The 17,324-nt window shown below is 35.9% G+C and overlaps 1 protein-coding gene across 1 annotated transcript; it reads left to right on the plus strand.

Moving 5' to 3' along the window:
* Positions 1 to 631: 631 nt before the first annotated feature.
* On the plus strand, positions 632 to 16,651 carry PTP-ER (Protein tyrosine phosphatase-ERK/Enhancer of Ras1). Its single transcript, XM_034971555.2, has 4 exons — positions 632 to 767; positions 6,851 to 6,992; positions 7,534 to 11,397; positions 11,856 to 16,651. The coding sequence occupies exons 2-4, from the start codon at positions 6,867 to 6,869 to the stop codon at positions 12,738 to 12,740; spliced, it is 4,875 nt and encodes a 1,624-aa protein (XP_034827446.1). The 5' UTR covers positions 632 to 767; positions 6,851 to 6,866; the 3' UTR covers positions 12,741 to 16,651.
* The last annotated feature ends 673 nt before the right edge of the window (positions 16,652 to 17,324 follow it).

Genomic DNA, 17,324 nt, shown 5'->3' on the forward strand with positions numbered 1-17,324 from the left:
AGACCTCGACCAAAGTACTGATAACGAATACAAAAAAAATAGTTTAGTTCAATAGTTCTGCGACCTACATAGTAAACAATTTATAGGTAGCTGTGTGAACGATGACCTAGCCACCTTGTATAAATGTAGGTAAGGACTGTTGATGCCCTAGTGGCACACTTTGTAGCGCATGTGCACTTCAAGGCTTGAATGGAGCCTCGCCGCGGAACGGGAAGGAAAAATTACTTCATTTCCTGGGAAAAATTCCTGGGAAGGACATGTTATTTTAATTTAAATTATGAATCATTCAAACACGTTGTTACAGCTATATTTAACATAGTGAGAACTTATTTGATGGATTTGAATACTAGAAATTAAATTTTTGTAATGCATCTTTTTAATCAGTTTCGAGTCCTGTTTTGTTGTTTTGTTTCGTATTTTTTAATTCATGCGTAATGCTTTTACATTTAAAGAAGCTAAAATAGTAAAAAATGAAAAAAACATTTTGCAGTTGCGATTGGGCAACGTAGGGTAATTTAACATTTTTTCTGGCAACACACGAACTGTCGGAAATTTAAGAAAAATGGCCGACTCTTAACGTCAAAACTTCTTGGGCGAGTGTCTTTTGAAAAACGTGTGATTTTTATCGAAAACGACGATAAAAAGTGCTCATTCAGTGTCTGTAAAGTGATTTGTGTTTGTGTTTTCTTGTGCTTTCATCCTTTCAACATATATATTACACCCTGGAGCGCGGAAAGCAACAACTGTACATACAATTCTGATGCACAGTAAGTTAGCTAAACGACGTTTTCTGATTGAAAAACACCATAAACATTCAATGGAAAAATGTTTCAACAATAATTAAGTAAAACAATCTCATACAAAATTGTTTGAATGAGATGACTATCATTTAAATTAATAATAATTATACCTACACCCTTGCATTAGAGGTCTCACGTTAATATTATTTTAAAACAAAGGCCAGTATGTACGTACTGCGGATAGTATCCATGTAATGATAATAATATTCGTACACGACATGATAACTGAATATCATCGGAGGATGTCAGCTTCATAAATAGAAATGATATTTACAGCGCGCGATCTATTTACGATTGTCGTGTCGCGGACGTTGCGTTGGTCAATTTAGCTAGTAATTTTCAAAAAGATGATGTAGCCCTACTAAGTATATTATCAAACCACTGTAATGTTCCTAATTCCTTTAAATAAGACATTTATTTTGCCTCTTCATTAAACTGCTTTTTCTCAACCACAATTCCTACATGATGTACAGATGAAGTTATGAGTAGAAGCTACATAGATATTTCTTAAAGATTTGTTGTTTCTGTTTTTAAAAGCAAAACCATTATGAATATGATAGACAAAGTCTAAACCAATATTAAAAAGAGGTAAATTTTGTTGGTTTGTATGTAGGGGCGCAAGACTGGCATGTAGAAGTCCCTACAAGAGACATATGTCCAGCAGTGGATGTCTATCGGTTGTTGACACAGATATATACCTACAGATATGCAACTAGCGTGGCCCCTCAGTCCCTCTCACTCAAGCAGAGGTACTAACTTGTGAGATGTTATTTCTTCTATTTTACATTTGCTTCAGCTATTGTAGCCTAGTAAACTTCAACCCGCACAATAACTTCAAAAACAACAAAACAAATCAATTTTTTTTTTTAAATACTTGAGTCAACGTAACCTTACTTCACATTGATCTTTCAAGATCTCACATACAAAATACCTACATCTTGAAAAACAAAAAAGTGGCCACAGTGATAAGGACAAAACATAATCATTTTGTCACATTCTAATAATAGGTTAAATGCATTTAGCTATCTCGCTCTAACAGTAAGAGTCACAATAGGACTACTTCTACAGGTATTTATTCGGAGGTTGTTGAAGATGAATGATGATTTAGGGGGCAGTCTCTGGAACCACTGCAGCTATATTTTGAAAAACTATTTCGTCATTTTGAAAAGTACATTAATCCATTATATTATATAATATTATATATGTCGGAGAACAAGGGGGATGGCCGACATCAGAAGGTAGTAATTTCAATTACAATCATTGTAATACTCACTTATCACACGTGAAAACCACTAGCGTAACGTAACGTAGCTTAGCTAAACCTAACCCTACCTAGCGACCGGCTCCACCATGTCCCCATACCGGCCCCAGACCAACCAGCTAACCTAGCACACCACAATTAGTTCAATTAACATCAACTACAACGATCACGTTTGTCGAATACAAATTGGAACGATACAAAAGGACTCACCCGATAAACAACCTGTCTAGATCTCCAAAACACACTCACAGCAACCTTTCACAACCTAGTAGTATAACCTCAAACAACTGAAACCACATTAGGTCACAACGACAATGATAATAATAAAACCTACAGTACGACACACATAGTATCCACTGAGAAGCGACTCTGGCCAAAGCCAAACGAATAATGTCTCGAGACACACTGCGCATCTCATTTTATAATCTCACAGTGACGGTGGGGACGATGACGCGATGTTCAATGAGCAAAGTCTTTACAATTAAATGGCGGCGAGCCTACATATATTATGTGTAAATAACCAGAGCAAAGTCTGGCCAGGCCACTAGTCAGTACCCATATTATAAATGTGAAAGTGTGTTTGTTCGTAGGTTTGTTGGTTTATTGGTTTGTCCTTCAATCACGTCGCAACGGAGCAACGGATTGACGTGATTTTTTGCATGGGTATAATTAAAGACCTGGAGAGTGACATAGGCTTTTTAGCCCGGGGAATCAAAGAGTTCCCATGGGATTTTTGAAAATCTAAATTCACGCGTACTAAGTCGCGGGCATCAGCTAGTAGGCTATATATTTAAGTATATCGATACCTCTGGGCTCAAAGGTCGTAAAGGACATTTGACCGAAAATGACTTTTTGACACTGCTTTACTCAGTTTTTAATTCTCTATCGATCTGTATATTCCGTTTCACGAAATTCGTAAAAAAAATGCCTTTACGACCCACATAATTTGACACGTTAAACAAAGTTTACCGTGAAAATATGGGTGTAAGTAACACTTGGTTACCAGAGTCTACTCCTTTTGGTAGTAAAGCAAAGTATTAAAAAAACCTTTGGGCGTAACATACAAATAAATTATCAATTGTCTTATACCACCTTAGATGGTTAATAAGACACCTCAAAATTTTGGACGTAAAGGACATCATATTTACAAATTGTCTTGTACACCCTTACAATTTAAAATAAAAAAATGAAAGCGTCCTTTACTACCTAGTTTCATTTTAATAATGCGCTTTCATTTGCGCCCTTAAGGGCGTAAATAAACAAAAGTAAATGAGGAATAGTCCCATAAGTCCTAGAATATACTACCTAACTTGATTAACCCTATTCTTGGCAGTGTGCATTGTAATGCACAACACACTTTGAAAAAATCCTGACACTACACGAAACCTTTTTTAATTTTATTTTTTTAATATTGTATTAGTTCATACACTACTAAATTACAAAAAAATATAAATGCGTTATTTGAAACATCACATTTTCAGCAGAACCTGAAATGATAAACCGAATGTCGGTGTCTGCGCGAAGTAAAAATATTTATTTTTAATACTATTCTTGTCAAATTTTTGAAATAACCATACAAAATTATATGAACAATATTTTATATCGATAAATGTCAATATTATAAAACAATTCCAATGGTTTTATGATGTCATTTTTACATATTATGTATCTTTAAATGTACACTACTCGCTCGACTACAAAAAGCGTTTATTACAAATACTTCAGATTGGCCAACATATTAACATCTTTCACTGTTATCTAATATAGGTGCTGGCTCAGCATCAATTTTATCATCAATTTTAAGACCTTACATTGGATTGTAAGGTCTACATTAAGCTTTTGGTTCATTGTATATCATGGACTTCCGCAAAGTAACGCCTGCTTCGATAGCACATATAATTTTGGAGGGTTTATTTGAGTTTTCTTGTGATTTCAAACTTTTAATTTCTGACAAAATTATATCTTTGATAGTACTAGTACACCAAACAAATTTACCCATCTCACAGAAGTAAATAGTAGAAATATTTTAGCAGTAAATAAGGATATTTATAGGAATTTACATGATTGGTCTCAGAATTCCTGTAAGATGAACATAGAAAAAAGAAGTAAAATTACTTTTGGGCATTTTTTATTTAATATAAATGACTTTTTTCTAATTAGGTTAAGATACCTAGTACAAGCAAGTACTTTATTGATCTTAGAATTAAAGTAAGTAAATTGTAATAAGAAAGATTATATAAATACTGTATACTTTAATGTATACAACGGGTACATAGCACAATTAATTTTTGTTTTTATTTGTCGACATTTCAACCCCATTGCACGGGTCGTGGTTACAACGGGACTGCGGTGCTGCGAGAGATTAAGTTCGAGTTGTCAAGGGCAGTAGCGAACTACCCTCTTTCTTGTTCTTTTCGCTGGAACTTCACGAGCTGTCCGGCAAAATACACTCACAGCGTCACTATTAACTTTCGATGTCGTTCGATGCTGTCTTGATTTGCATAATTCTACCATTGAATTCCACATACCTACTTGCTAGTTTAAAACCATCCTCACGATGGAAATTCTGGTGTTTGCTTCGCGCACTAGTCTAGGTATATAGTGGAGGTCTATGGAGAGAACTCGAGAATTGTGGAGTTCAATCCAATGTTTTGTGCCTGGCAGTAGAATATGCTCCGCGATCGCAGACTTCTGAGGATCGTTGTTTCGCACCGCTTTGAAATGTTCTAATACCCGAGTTGCTATGGGTCTCTTTGTTTGACCAATATAGGAGCTCCCACAGCTGCAGTCGATCTTATATACACCCGGACATTGGTATGGAAGACGATCCTTCGTTGATAGCATCAAATGGACAATCTTTTGTAAGGGAGTAAACACGATCTTAATGTTGTATTGTTTTTTCAACAATGTACCTATTTTATCAGTTACTCCTTTTACAAAAGGTAGGTAGGACATCTCTCCGTACCCGTACCCATTAAATACATTAAAATATGTCGTTAAATGACGAAATAAGCTTAAAATCATTAGTTAAATACTTTATATTTACCTGATAAGTTAGTGTGAAAATGGAACAACACGTAAAAGATTTGATAACGAATACAGGGAACTTCCATGCGATTATGAGCTACTTGAAACCTTGAACGAAACAGATAAAGAGGATGATGAAGAAAGTGAGAAGGAAGATGAATAAATAAACCATCTTATGTTTATAAAGTTGATTTAAGAAAGAAGTGAAACTAATTATAACATTAAAGAAGAGAGTGGATAAAAAAATAGTTACCAAAATATTAAATTATAAGATTTATTGTAAGGCTTCGTGTTCAATTCCAAATAAATGATCTCGGTTTGGTTAGAAAAAATACGTTTTATTTGAACAATATGTTATTTCATTATTATTTTTAGAGAAAATATAATAATTTATGCATAATTACATACAAAATTACATAATGCGTTTAATACTTAACTGTAATTATTATTTTATCCTTACAGAATACCTTAGCGGGTGACCCTTAAGAACCTAAAAATTATTACACATGTCGGTTATTTCCTTATTTTGTTCAGTTTTGTGCAGTAAAGTAAATTTACGCCCTTAGGTGATATCATAGAATGATAATTTGTAGGGTGTAAAGGACATTTATTTTCAAATTTATGGTCGTAAAGGAAATCTATTTCAGTAAATACAGCACTAGGGAAATTTTTGAACACTGCCTTAGAAAACACTATAAATTCTAAGCACTTTCTTCCTAGGTTTCATTTAAATAGCTAAAGAAACGAAGATGCTAGAGAAAAAAGAATTTTATTTTTTTTCGTTTTTTGCTTCTCCTGAAAAGTAGCGTTTTGTCCTTTACGACCTTTGAGCCCAGAGGTATCGATATCATGTAGATGATTTTGATATCTATGATGATTTTCATTTGAAATAAATTGCAAGATATAGTGATAACAAAATGTAATAATAGGATAATTACAAATAAGTATCTTGAATGATCTGTGCAAGGTAAATGGTGGCAAGGGATATGGTGAGACATTCTTTGAGTTTCCGATGACTCAGCATTGTTGGGAAATCAAGTCGAATGTTGTCATTCTAGTTTTGTCATTTGATCTGTTCTGACAGGATTTTCTGATGTTTTGTTTATATTATAATATAAATTCATTGGAGCCAAAAGTAATTGAAACAGTTATTAATTAAGTACCTATAATTAAGTTAACCTGGTTAAAGTGAAGTTGTTGAGTAATTAAATAAGTAGTGTATGTACAGTAATTAGTCGCAGCATTGTCCATGGAGCAAAAAATAAGATGATGAACAAGCTTCATTGCTTTGGTACCCTCTATTTGAGTAGTTTCATACAAATTGGGTAAGAAAAAATTAATCTTTCATAGTTAATTCTTAAGCAGTTTTTGATACAATTTTGGTAAGATTAAGTCACCTTTCATAGAGTTATTGTGTATTAAAAAACAGATTACTTATCTAGTTAAATTTGTGGCCCAATATTAAAACTTTAAGGCTGAGATCTATGGAGCATATTCAACGTCAACGGGAAGTACCCTGTAGGTTTCTTGACAGACCGAAACACAGATAGACAGACAACAAAGTGATCCTATAAGGGTTCCGTTTTTCATTTTGTCCCTAAAAATGACCCTGGATGGGTTCGAAATTAATCGGGCTTACGTCGACTAAACACGTGAGAACAGTCGGAATAATCTATATTTATAATGGAAATCACTCACGATAGTTTAAACGCTGAGACAGTAGCATTGCTTCAGAGGTATAAATGATGTATTTGCTCATCAGATGTGAGGGTGGTGGCATGTGGGGCGCGCAGGCGGGGTGGGTGTGCGGAGCGCTGGCGGCCGCGCTGCTGGCCCTGCTCGCGCTCTGCCGCCGCGCCGCCAAGAGAGCGCCCGCGTCCGTCCACCAACCGCAAGTCACCCACGTAAGTAATAGTAAAGCTATTAAAACTCCAAATAGGCCAAGCTCATACATTCACATTTAAAAAATGAAGACATGAGAAGCAGGCGAATAAAACCGGAATAGTTCTCTTGTAACTTGAACATATTTTTAACCGACTTCATTATATTGACGAAACTGGATCAAGACTGTTAATATTTTCAATACCAGCGAGCCCAAAGTAGGATAAAAATAGCCTCAAAAAGTATGTTTTCAAACAAACCCAGATTAGTCCAATAGATTAATCTTAAAAATGTTATCATACTCTTTGTTTCTCGCCATCCTGTAAGTTTTAATTTCGTGATGTAGTCCAGTTCTGTTCGCCAGCTCTTCAAAACTTGTGTGTATGATATGCATGCATGTAGCGGCACAGACTACATAGATACTGGTGCGGTATTTACACACCTTTGGGTAAAACGACACATACGAGCATGTTTAAAATATGGCGGCCTATTATCAGTATATATATGAAGTCCTTGTCTCATATATGTACATTATGTAAAAAAATCGTTATATTAAATTTCCAGGTGCACATAGTGTGTGGTGGACCGGCGCGCGTAACTCGCGTGGGTTCCCCGCCGCAGCCCCACCGTATCTGCGCCTCCCTCGCCGTCGCGCCCGCGCCCGATCCCCCCGCCGACCCCAAGAGCCCCATACCACAACCCTCACACATCCTCATCGTTCAGAACTACACACAGAACACTATCTCGCAACCCGACACCCCTCAACCATCCAGCTCCCAAGTGTCTAGACAACCCCCTCTAGAGTATCGTGGAATACCGAAGTTACTTCTTCCCGAGCAGTGGATGCATAAAAGACCTTTCGACTACAAATATTCAGCCATCCCGAGACCTTTAGCTCAAATAGTTAGCTCCGATTTAGGAGTCGATCTGCAGAGAGAGTCTCGTGCGAAGAAATACAGTGCCACCAGGTCGCCTTCTTTAGAAAAAGACGAAAAATCACCCTTTGTTACCAGTGCAAAGGTTGTAGATTCGGAGGTATTCGGATTCGACGTGGAATCTGTGAGAAAATTAAGCGGAGACGGTGAAAAAGCAAATGAGATGGGTGAACGGTCCCCCTCGTCTCCGCACGAGAGCGATAAAGAAATGTCGCCAAGTAATTTAAGAAGGTTTCGATCCGTTAGCACGAGACTTAACATGTGCAGCGTAAGTGAAGGACCGCACACGGAATCACAGCAGGAATGTTTAGAAATGCAAAACTCACCACGCATTATTGAATGTAGTTCGGCAAAAGAAAAATCGTCCGGATCTAAGTTTGATTTCTCCCCAAAAATATTAGCAGACTGCATAAGTTCACCACGTTTTTTTACACCCCCTGAAATGGTCTCTCCTATGTTTTTTGCGGAACCATCACCTAAATCAGTTTACTATGACACTATTAGGTCTCCAAAGTTCTTTCCTGAAACTCCCAGGGATGCGGAAGTTCCACAGTCACCGAGAGGTTTATGCGATCATCGAATCAGAACGAACGGTTTAACCGAAAAACCTAGCTCTCCTAGAGTCCTAAGTGCTCGACCTAGCCCTAAGGTTCTTAGTTGTAATAAGGAAAATTACTTCACATTCGAACATACAAATGCTACTGAAGAAAATGCAGCGCGAGTGTCCCCGAGACCGAGGAGATACGGAGGAAGAAATTCCATTGAAAGAGAAAGATTCACTCCTCCTGCTGATAAAGAAGCTAAAAAATATAGAAGACATAATAGTTGCGATACTAATTACAAGAGCGTCGAACTAAATATATCGAAGTGCGATGATATCAAAGAGACTGAGGTCGGTAAAAAAATAGAAGTCATAGAAAAAGATGTAGTTGATTGTTGTGCCAAATTAGATTCTCTTCAAGTAGACACAATGGTCGAAGACGAGAAAAAGGAATTGACACTGATTCCTAATTCTGCGCAAGCCAGACGACAAAGGTTGAAATCCATATCTCTTGATTCTGATAATGCGAAAATAATCGAACAAAATCTAGGTTTACCAATTGCTAAGCAAATGAAGGATCAAATGAATGAGGCATACAAAAACCAAGAAATAAGTACGTCATGTGAAAGTATGGAGCGCAGCACGAATCGGGTCTCTTCATCCAGTGAACGGCCTGTATTTAAGTTTGATGCAGAACAAAAAGAAAAAACGGAACCAGAGCTTAAATCGCCTGACTTAAAACAAAAGAAATGCTTGCGACAAAGCTCTGATACCCAGTCCTTTATAGATATGCCTCGATTTTCACCCAAAGAATTTGAAATAACTGTAACGTCTGAAGAAGGTGCAACGACAGCTGCCGAAACTCATACGAAACGAAAGGGTAAGAATTTACGAAACTTAACAATAGATCTGTCCAAACGTGATAGTGATTTAGAAAAAGAATTACTGGAATTCGAAAAACTATACACAGATGCTGAAGAAAAGAAAGTTAAAACGCCAACATTAAAAGTCAAAGCAACATCTTTGGATTCTTCAGAAACCGTTAATCTATCTTTACCACAGCAAAAGTGTTTAGATGTTCCCCAAAACTCTATATCGGTGCCGAATACACCTAAACGTCAGTTTAAACGAATCCTAGCTCAGAAAAGCACCAAGTATGACTTGACTGGTGGAAAAATGGGTCACAATATGGTCCAAACAGCTGATCAGCGTAGGCTGTTTATGAAGGGACAAGATAGCGGTATTTATTTGAGAGAAAACCATGCATCTCTGATGTTATACCAGCCAGGAACTTCTAGAATGGGGTCAAGAACAATGGGATCTTTTGATGAAAATATGTCTGATACCGGTCCAGAAATTAATATTTCTGGTGTTGAAAGTCGACCGTTTCATGTTGAAACTGTGCAGACTCTTGGTTCAAATCTTGTTAATTATAAACAAAATTTAAGTGTATCAAGTACAAATTTAAAGACTCTGCCTGAAGGCGTCCCTTCTGATGATTTCGAACCGAGCGCGGAAGACGAGAAATTAGTTAAGAAATTACACAGACGGAATTCAAATCAAAGCTTAATGTTAAGTACGCATAGTCTTCAGGGCTCGAATTGTTCTTTAAGCAGCGCTGGCGCGTCCTGTCATAATTTAAGTACTGTTAGGACAAGTATATCGAATTTTAGTTTAAACTCTGATTACAGACAGAAAAAGTTATCCCTAGAAAGGAGGGATTCGAACACGTCTATTAATCCAAGTGATCATTTGACACCGACCACGAGAGTGATATGTTCGTCCAATACGAATTTGTCTGGAGAGGTTTCCAAAAATTGCCTTTTACAGCGTCGTGGATCAAATAACAGTCTCACTTTGAATATCCTTTCCAGCAACAATCTTAGCCGTCATTCGAGCAATAGTTCGTTGAACAAAGACGCGAAACTCAGTCAGAAGAAAGGTCTATTAGAAAGACGAAGTTCAAATACTTCTTTGACTTTAAACATTAATGCGTCGAATCCACAACTATCAACAGACAGAGCTTTAAGCATTTCCAACTATAATTTAAACAGCTCAACCTGCAATCTCAGCAGATATAATAGCAATCACAGCATAGATATAGCTGAACCCCGGAAAGGAATTTTAGAAAGGCGCAGTTCGAATACGTCTTTGACACTTAATATACAACCAGAAGAACCTAGGGATTTGGAGATTGATGAAACTTTAATCGAACCAAATTTACAGGGCATACCACACAGGGATAAACACAGAAAATCTTTGAGTACAGAAAACTTGATGCCTAAATCTTACAAAAATAGAACTCGATTACGTTCCACAGAGAAGGGCCTGGGATTCGGATCTCATGATAATCTCTGGTCAGGGTCGTTTGCAGACCAAGAATGTGGGCAAAACTTGACATACGTTTGTGGAGATCAGGAAAATGAAATAATATACGCGTTCGGTCGTCAAGAGGATACTAATTTTCAACCAGGTTTCATACGTAATATCACCACAAAACCATTAAGTCCTCAGAGTACTTCTGAGGATTTCAGGTTATATTTGGCTAATATGCAGCATCTGCAAAACGCTTCGAGCGTTTTAACTCGTCAGCAGTTGAAAGATCTGAATGAGATATTTAAAAATGGATATTCGAAGGTTAAGTGTCTTGGTTTGGGTGACGGGCAACACTGTTGTTCAGGCCGTGTCAGTGACGACATATCGAAAGAAAACCCCCAAATGGAAATACCAGAGGTTGCGACCCTACCTTGCTCCGAATACCAAAAGAGCCTGTTGAGAAATTTACATCAGGAGTTTTGGGACATGCCCACGAATTTTCAGGAGAAGCCGATAGTGTCTGGATCCCACCCAAAGAATAGATATAAGACAATCCTTCCTAACGAACATTCTAGGTTTATTCTGCGAGCGGACACTGGAAATAGCGAAGGATATATTAATGCCAATTTGATTAAGGTGAGGATTGTTTTTTTATGCAAAATCAATTTTGAAATGAATCTAAATATATAAAAGGAAAAGGTGACTGACTGACTGACTGATCTATCAACGCACAGCTCAAACTACTGGACGGATCGGGCTGAAATTTGGCATGCAGATAGCTATTATGACGTAGGCATCCGCTAAGAAAGGATTTTTGAAAATTCAACCCTTAAGGGGGGGAAATAGGGGTTTGAAATTTGTGTAGTCCACGCGGACGAAGTCGCGAGCATAAGCTAGTTATTTATATTATCACATAATCTTTTAATTCTTCCAAGCATAATCTTTATTCTTATTTCAAGATTTATAAAGCCACGTGATTCTCTTCATTCATAGCTTCAAAATTTCACGACCGATGCAATTAGTTAAATCTATACATGTATAGTAGCAGATTATTTCATTGTTAATGTTTTAATACCTTTATTAAATTCTTTCAGGGGCATGAATACACGAAAAACAGCTATATCGCAACCCAAGGGCCACTCCCAAACACAATTTACGATTTCTGGCTCATGGTCCGGCAGAACGTGCTCGACTTTCGATCTCAGAGACCTATAGATGCCCTCCCAACTGAATGCATACAGAAGATCGTGATGCTCACGAACTTTTTCGAAAAAATCAAACAGAAATGCGAGAAATACTTCCCAGTTGAGATTGATGAAGAAATAATAGTACATAGTCCGGATTTCAGTGAAACTACTTTTTTCTCAGATGACAGTAGTCCAAGAAATAATTTTAAAATAAAAAATGATGGTATCATAAGAAAATCCGGTTATACTATAAGAAAATTGGATGTGCGGTATGAGACTATTGAATCGAGTGATAGTGTTGTCGTTTACCATTACTGGTTTCACAATTGGGCCGATCATACATGTCCGAAGGACGTGACAGCTCTGTTAAACTTGAGTCTAGACGTTTTAAATGAAGAGTGTTACGATTTTAGCGATTGTAAGGAGGAGACCGAAGAACAGTGCAAGTGTGGTAGCAGTCCCAGCTCAAAATTTGTGTTCCCCCCATTAGAGACTCAAAGTGGTGCGTGCCCTGTTAAAGTGAGTAGTATCTCTTCGCCATCCAGCTTTGCTATAGATAATCAGTTTCCACCAACGATAGTTCACTGTTCAGCGGGTATCGGCAGGACTGGGTGTCTAATTGCTATTTTAAATGGGATAAAACAGCTAACACATGAACAGAAAGTGGATGTTTTAGGCATAGTGTGTAACATGAGGTTGAATCGTGGTGGAATGGTACAGAACTCTGAACAGTATGAGCTTATACACAAAGTTCTGTGTCTTTATGAACAGGCGTGTTTGCCAGATTTATAGCTACCTTTAAACTGATGTCTTTATATTAGTTGTTTCCAAAAATTATTGTTGTATTGTAAATGCAAGTTATTTTTGTCTAACTCCCATGTATTAATTTGGATTTTTTATCTAATTCATAATTTAGACTGTATGTTAACTAGTGTCATGTCACAACGCAATAAAACTGCCAGTGGAAATTGTAAATGAAAAAAACTTTTTCACATACAATTTTGTACAATATTTTTACTTGAAAGCGACTTACTATAAGATAAAAGTTTCAATCAATTGCCACTGGTGATACTTTAATCAATGCATCTCTGCCACACCATCACAACTAAAGTTAACCAAACTTCTAACATTTTTCAATATTTAAAAACATTCTTAGTTCTGTTTACGTGCAACATTATGCTCTCACCAATCGTCTGTGTCGTCTTCTTTGTCGTATTCAACTTTGATTTCAGATAAAATTTTAAATAAATTTGAATTCTTTCTTTACTAAACAATACTGTTGATTAATAAAATTAACCATTAGGTGGATAGACGATATCAAACGAGACGCAGGAAGCCGCTGGATGCAAGCAGTGCAAGACCATGGCATGTTGAAGTCCCTACAAGAGACCCATTTCCAATTGTGAACGGTTGATAGTGATGATGAATGATGATGAATACGATAATAATCGTATTGCAGGATCGTTTTTTTCAATCCTTTGCCACTAGATATTGTGATGCTCACAAAACATGTTCAGTTCCGTTTTTTCAGGATCAGACTAAACAAGACAGCTATAAAAAGATAAATTCAAACACTATTTCATGTAAAATAATTTTTGTCATGCACATTTGTGTTCAAGTCCCTACAAGAGACATAATATGTATGTCCAGCAGTGGACGTCTATCAGTTGATGATGATGATGGTGAAGAATTTTTTTATTTTTTTTTATTCAGATACAAGTTAGCCCTTGACTGCAATCTCACCTGGTGGTAAGTGATGATGCAGTCTAAGATGATAGCGGGCTAATCTGGAAGGGGTATGGCAGTTTTTATTAAACGCATACCCCTTTGGTTTCTACACGGCATCGTACCGGAACGCTAAATCGCTTGGCGGCACGGCTTTGCCGGTAGGGTGGTAACTAGCCACGGCCGAAGCCTCCCACCAGACCAGACCAGATATTTAGAAATTATAAAATTCCAAACCCCTGCCATCCTACAGCTGTAAAGCAGCCATAATAAGTTGATATGGATTCCTTTTTTGCTGTTTATTCCAGTTTTTGCTAAAAAACATTTTACTTCTGTATTTTTAACTGGATCCAGAATATTGATTCTATCTCTGTGTGTGTGTGTGTGTGTGTGTGTGTGTGTGTGTGTGTGTGAGTGAGTGTGTGTGTGTGTGTGTGTGTGTGTGTGTGTGTGTGTGTGTGTGTGTGTGTGTGTGTGAACATGTTCTTTCAAATACATATGAATCCCTGAACTAAAAGTGGTCATTGTAGACTTTATTGTCTGAATTAGCTGTTTTTTTCCAAACGTTGCATGAACGTACTCATATCTAATCATCATCATCTTCTAATGTTATTACTGAACTGAAAGTGGTCATGCAAACTTACTGTGTGAACTAGCTGCTTTTTCCAAATGTTTCAAGTACTAATTTCTATCTGAGCATGCTTATATTAAAAAAAATGTAAAGACTGATTTAATAATATATAATTAAGTGATAATAATTGATAATTGCGCATATATCCAAAAAATAATGTGGTTACCCAATTTGAACATTGAAACTGCCTTTGCTTCGGGACTTAACATAATAATATTATAGATGGCACAGACAATTAATATGGGTAGTTAAATAATAATAATTAATCAAATGAATGCCAATATAACTGAGATGTACTGATATATTGTTTATTATTTAAGTTGTGCTATGTAACTAGTAAAACTTTAGTCTAAATCGCTAATTGTGCGTTTCCACTGAAGCGGAGAGGAGCGGAGACGTGTTTGAGACAAATCAGGGTTATTGTTCGATGACGTGATAGTTTATACGATACGTCATCTCTGAATAATCTGATTGGTTAAGGCCCGGTTTCGACCTAAGAGGAGCGGAGAGGAGATGTGTACAGTAAACCAATCTGATTTTTAAAACATGACGTGATAATTTTTTCACGTCATCTATTTTGAATCTAATTGGTCGATTGAACGCATCTCCTCTCCTCTTCGCTTAGGTGGATACCGGGCCTAGCACACGTCTTCGCTCAATTCCGCTTCAGTGGAAACGCACCTTTATAGACGGCCTTAGTTCGCCGGACTAAACCTGCCTGATAATGTTACTTGACAGTACTATTTAAAATTGTCCTGCGAACCACCTAGCAGTTGATCGGTTAATAGTCAAGGATAATCTTATTAAGGCTGTTAGGGTCTTTGCACAGTGCGATATTTTCACGCGCAAAGTAAGCGCGCGCGCGTTTCAGGCGCCTGTTTACTTTCGCATACACATTTACATTTAATCTGTGCAGCTATGTAAACGTGCGTCCATAGCGCGCCATTTAAATGAAAATTGAAGAGCTTTATATTTATATATAAAAATATCATTTGATACTTATTCCACTGTAATAAGGCTCAAGTTAGTTTTACAAAAAAATGTTCCACGCACATTTCTTTAAAACTACTTATACAGTTTTAGTAGGTATATAGGCTATAGTAAAATTTTGTAAATCCTGACAAACTTTATCGTAATTGTAGTATATTTGTATTTTTTTTATTCTACACTCTCTAGTGAAGTAAATTGTAAAAAAAATATATTTAATTAACGCTTAAATAATTAAAAGTAATTTATAGGTAAATAATATTTGTATTCTACATTAAGTTCTCTTAATATATTATTTTGTTGTAAAAACGAGTAGTGATTATAGTAAAGAGTTTTGACTTTGATTTTATAATAGTCTTGGGCATACTAAAACCATATTTCTCTTTATTATGAGATTTAAAAAAAGAGTACTGCAAAGTTACCTGTTGTGTTGTTGTGTAAAAATGGTAAGTAGTATTTTATTGGTTGACAACACTGGTATAAAATTTTCTATTTTTGATAAAGACATTAAATATGTGGCCAGACACATACCTACTAACTTTTGAACAAAATATTTTATAGCACTTAATTATATCATAATGGAATGGATCTGTATTTATTAGATGTTTTTATGGTTTTAAGTTATTCGCAATAATGAGCCCACGTTTATACGGACGCTTTAATGACGCGCGTTTTAAAAGGTCTAATGAAAAAAAATGTGCCCTTGTTGTTTTCAACTGCAGAGCATTGAAAAATTAATGATTATGTCTTGACATCTATTGGTAAACCCATTTGTTTCAGTCTAACGGTTTTTAAACGCGCGTTAAAAAAGCGCCCGTGTTAACGAGGTCTAATATTGAATTATTTTTTCACATGTAGGAAAAAAGAGATGTACCTAAGTAAGTAAACTATTTTTAATTTTTACCTATTTTAGGAAGTCGTTTAAACTTTTTGTACTAACAATACACACCAGTGTTGCCAGAATTGTACCATAATAATTATGTATGTATATCTACATTTTAAGGGCATTAAACCAATTTTAGTTTATAATATTATGAAAATGAAAATAAATTAAAATTTATCTATATTATAAGCACAATTTTGTTCTTATCTATTTAGATAGAGATGTCTACATTTAAAAATAAGTGACATTAGAAGTGTATTTATTGTATTAGGTAGAAAAATTAACTAAAATCTAACTATTTATTAATACTTTTTCGAAGTAGTTTCTAAGCGTGTTAGTCAACTATAATATTACATAATATATTAAATTGTAATGTAAATATGTGTGTCTAAATTAATCTGATATTCATTTTTTATTTTTTATGAAGTATAAAAATATATTCTATTGAAATCTTCGGAGAAATATATGGTATAGTACAAAATATTTTATTTTTTCATTTGATTTCCTTATTTTTGGGTTCTACACCTCACCTTGTTGTCTGTCTGTCTATTGTATCTGACAATTCGGGGAAATCAAAACCTATAAGGTTTTTTTTCCCTTTGACTTAGAATAATAATTAGTTTACTAAATCACATCAAGATGCGCTGTCCGTCATTAACTTGCAAATTTTTAGTAGTTATACCGATTTGAGATTACTTGTACGATGGTGCGGACTTATGAAAAGAAAATATTTTTAATACATGCTTAGATAATATATTAACTTGGTACCTGCCTAGTTATAATTGCCTAGAACATAAAAACTTTAATTTTTTTGGTGTTTTATAATAGCTGAAATTTTACACCCGTCACCGTGGCAGGCTGATGGCCCAAATAACATTGCAAAGTAACTTGTTATCGACAAATTGCAGTATAGTATCTGCATCTTTTTCTTTTTAATATTGCTTAAACGGGCGGAACATGAATTTTACATTTAAAGACTGAAATTTTAGTGCACGCTACATGCAGCTCTAAATTAAATTTAAAACTCAAACTGTCTGTCCTTTTCACATTACATTAGTAAGAAGAGGATGCGAATATTCTAAAATTTAGTTGTGCTGATGGTGCTGAATCAGATGCTCAAAGTAGGTAGTGAAATTATTCCGGCGTGCTT

This window comes from Maniola hyperantus, chromosome 9 (assembly GCF_902806685.2).
Source record: "Maniola hyperantus chromosome 9, iAphHyp1.2, whole genome shotgun sequence".
Taxonomy (NCBI): domain Eukaryota; kingdom Metazoa; phylum Arthropoda; class Insecta; order Lepidoptera; family Nymphalidae; genus Maniola; species Maniola hyperantus.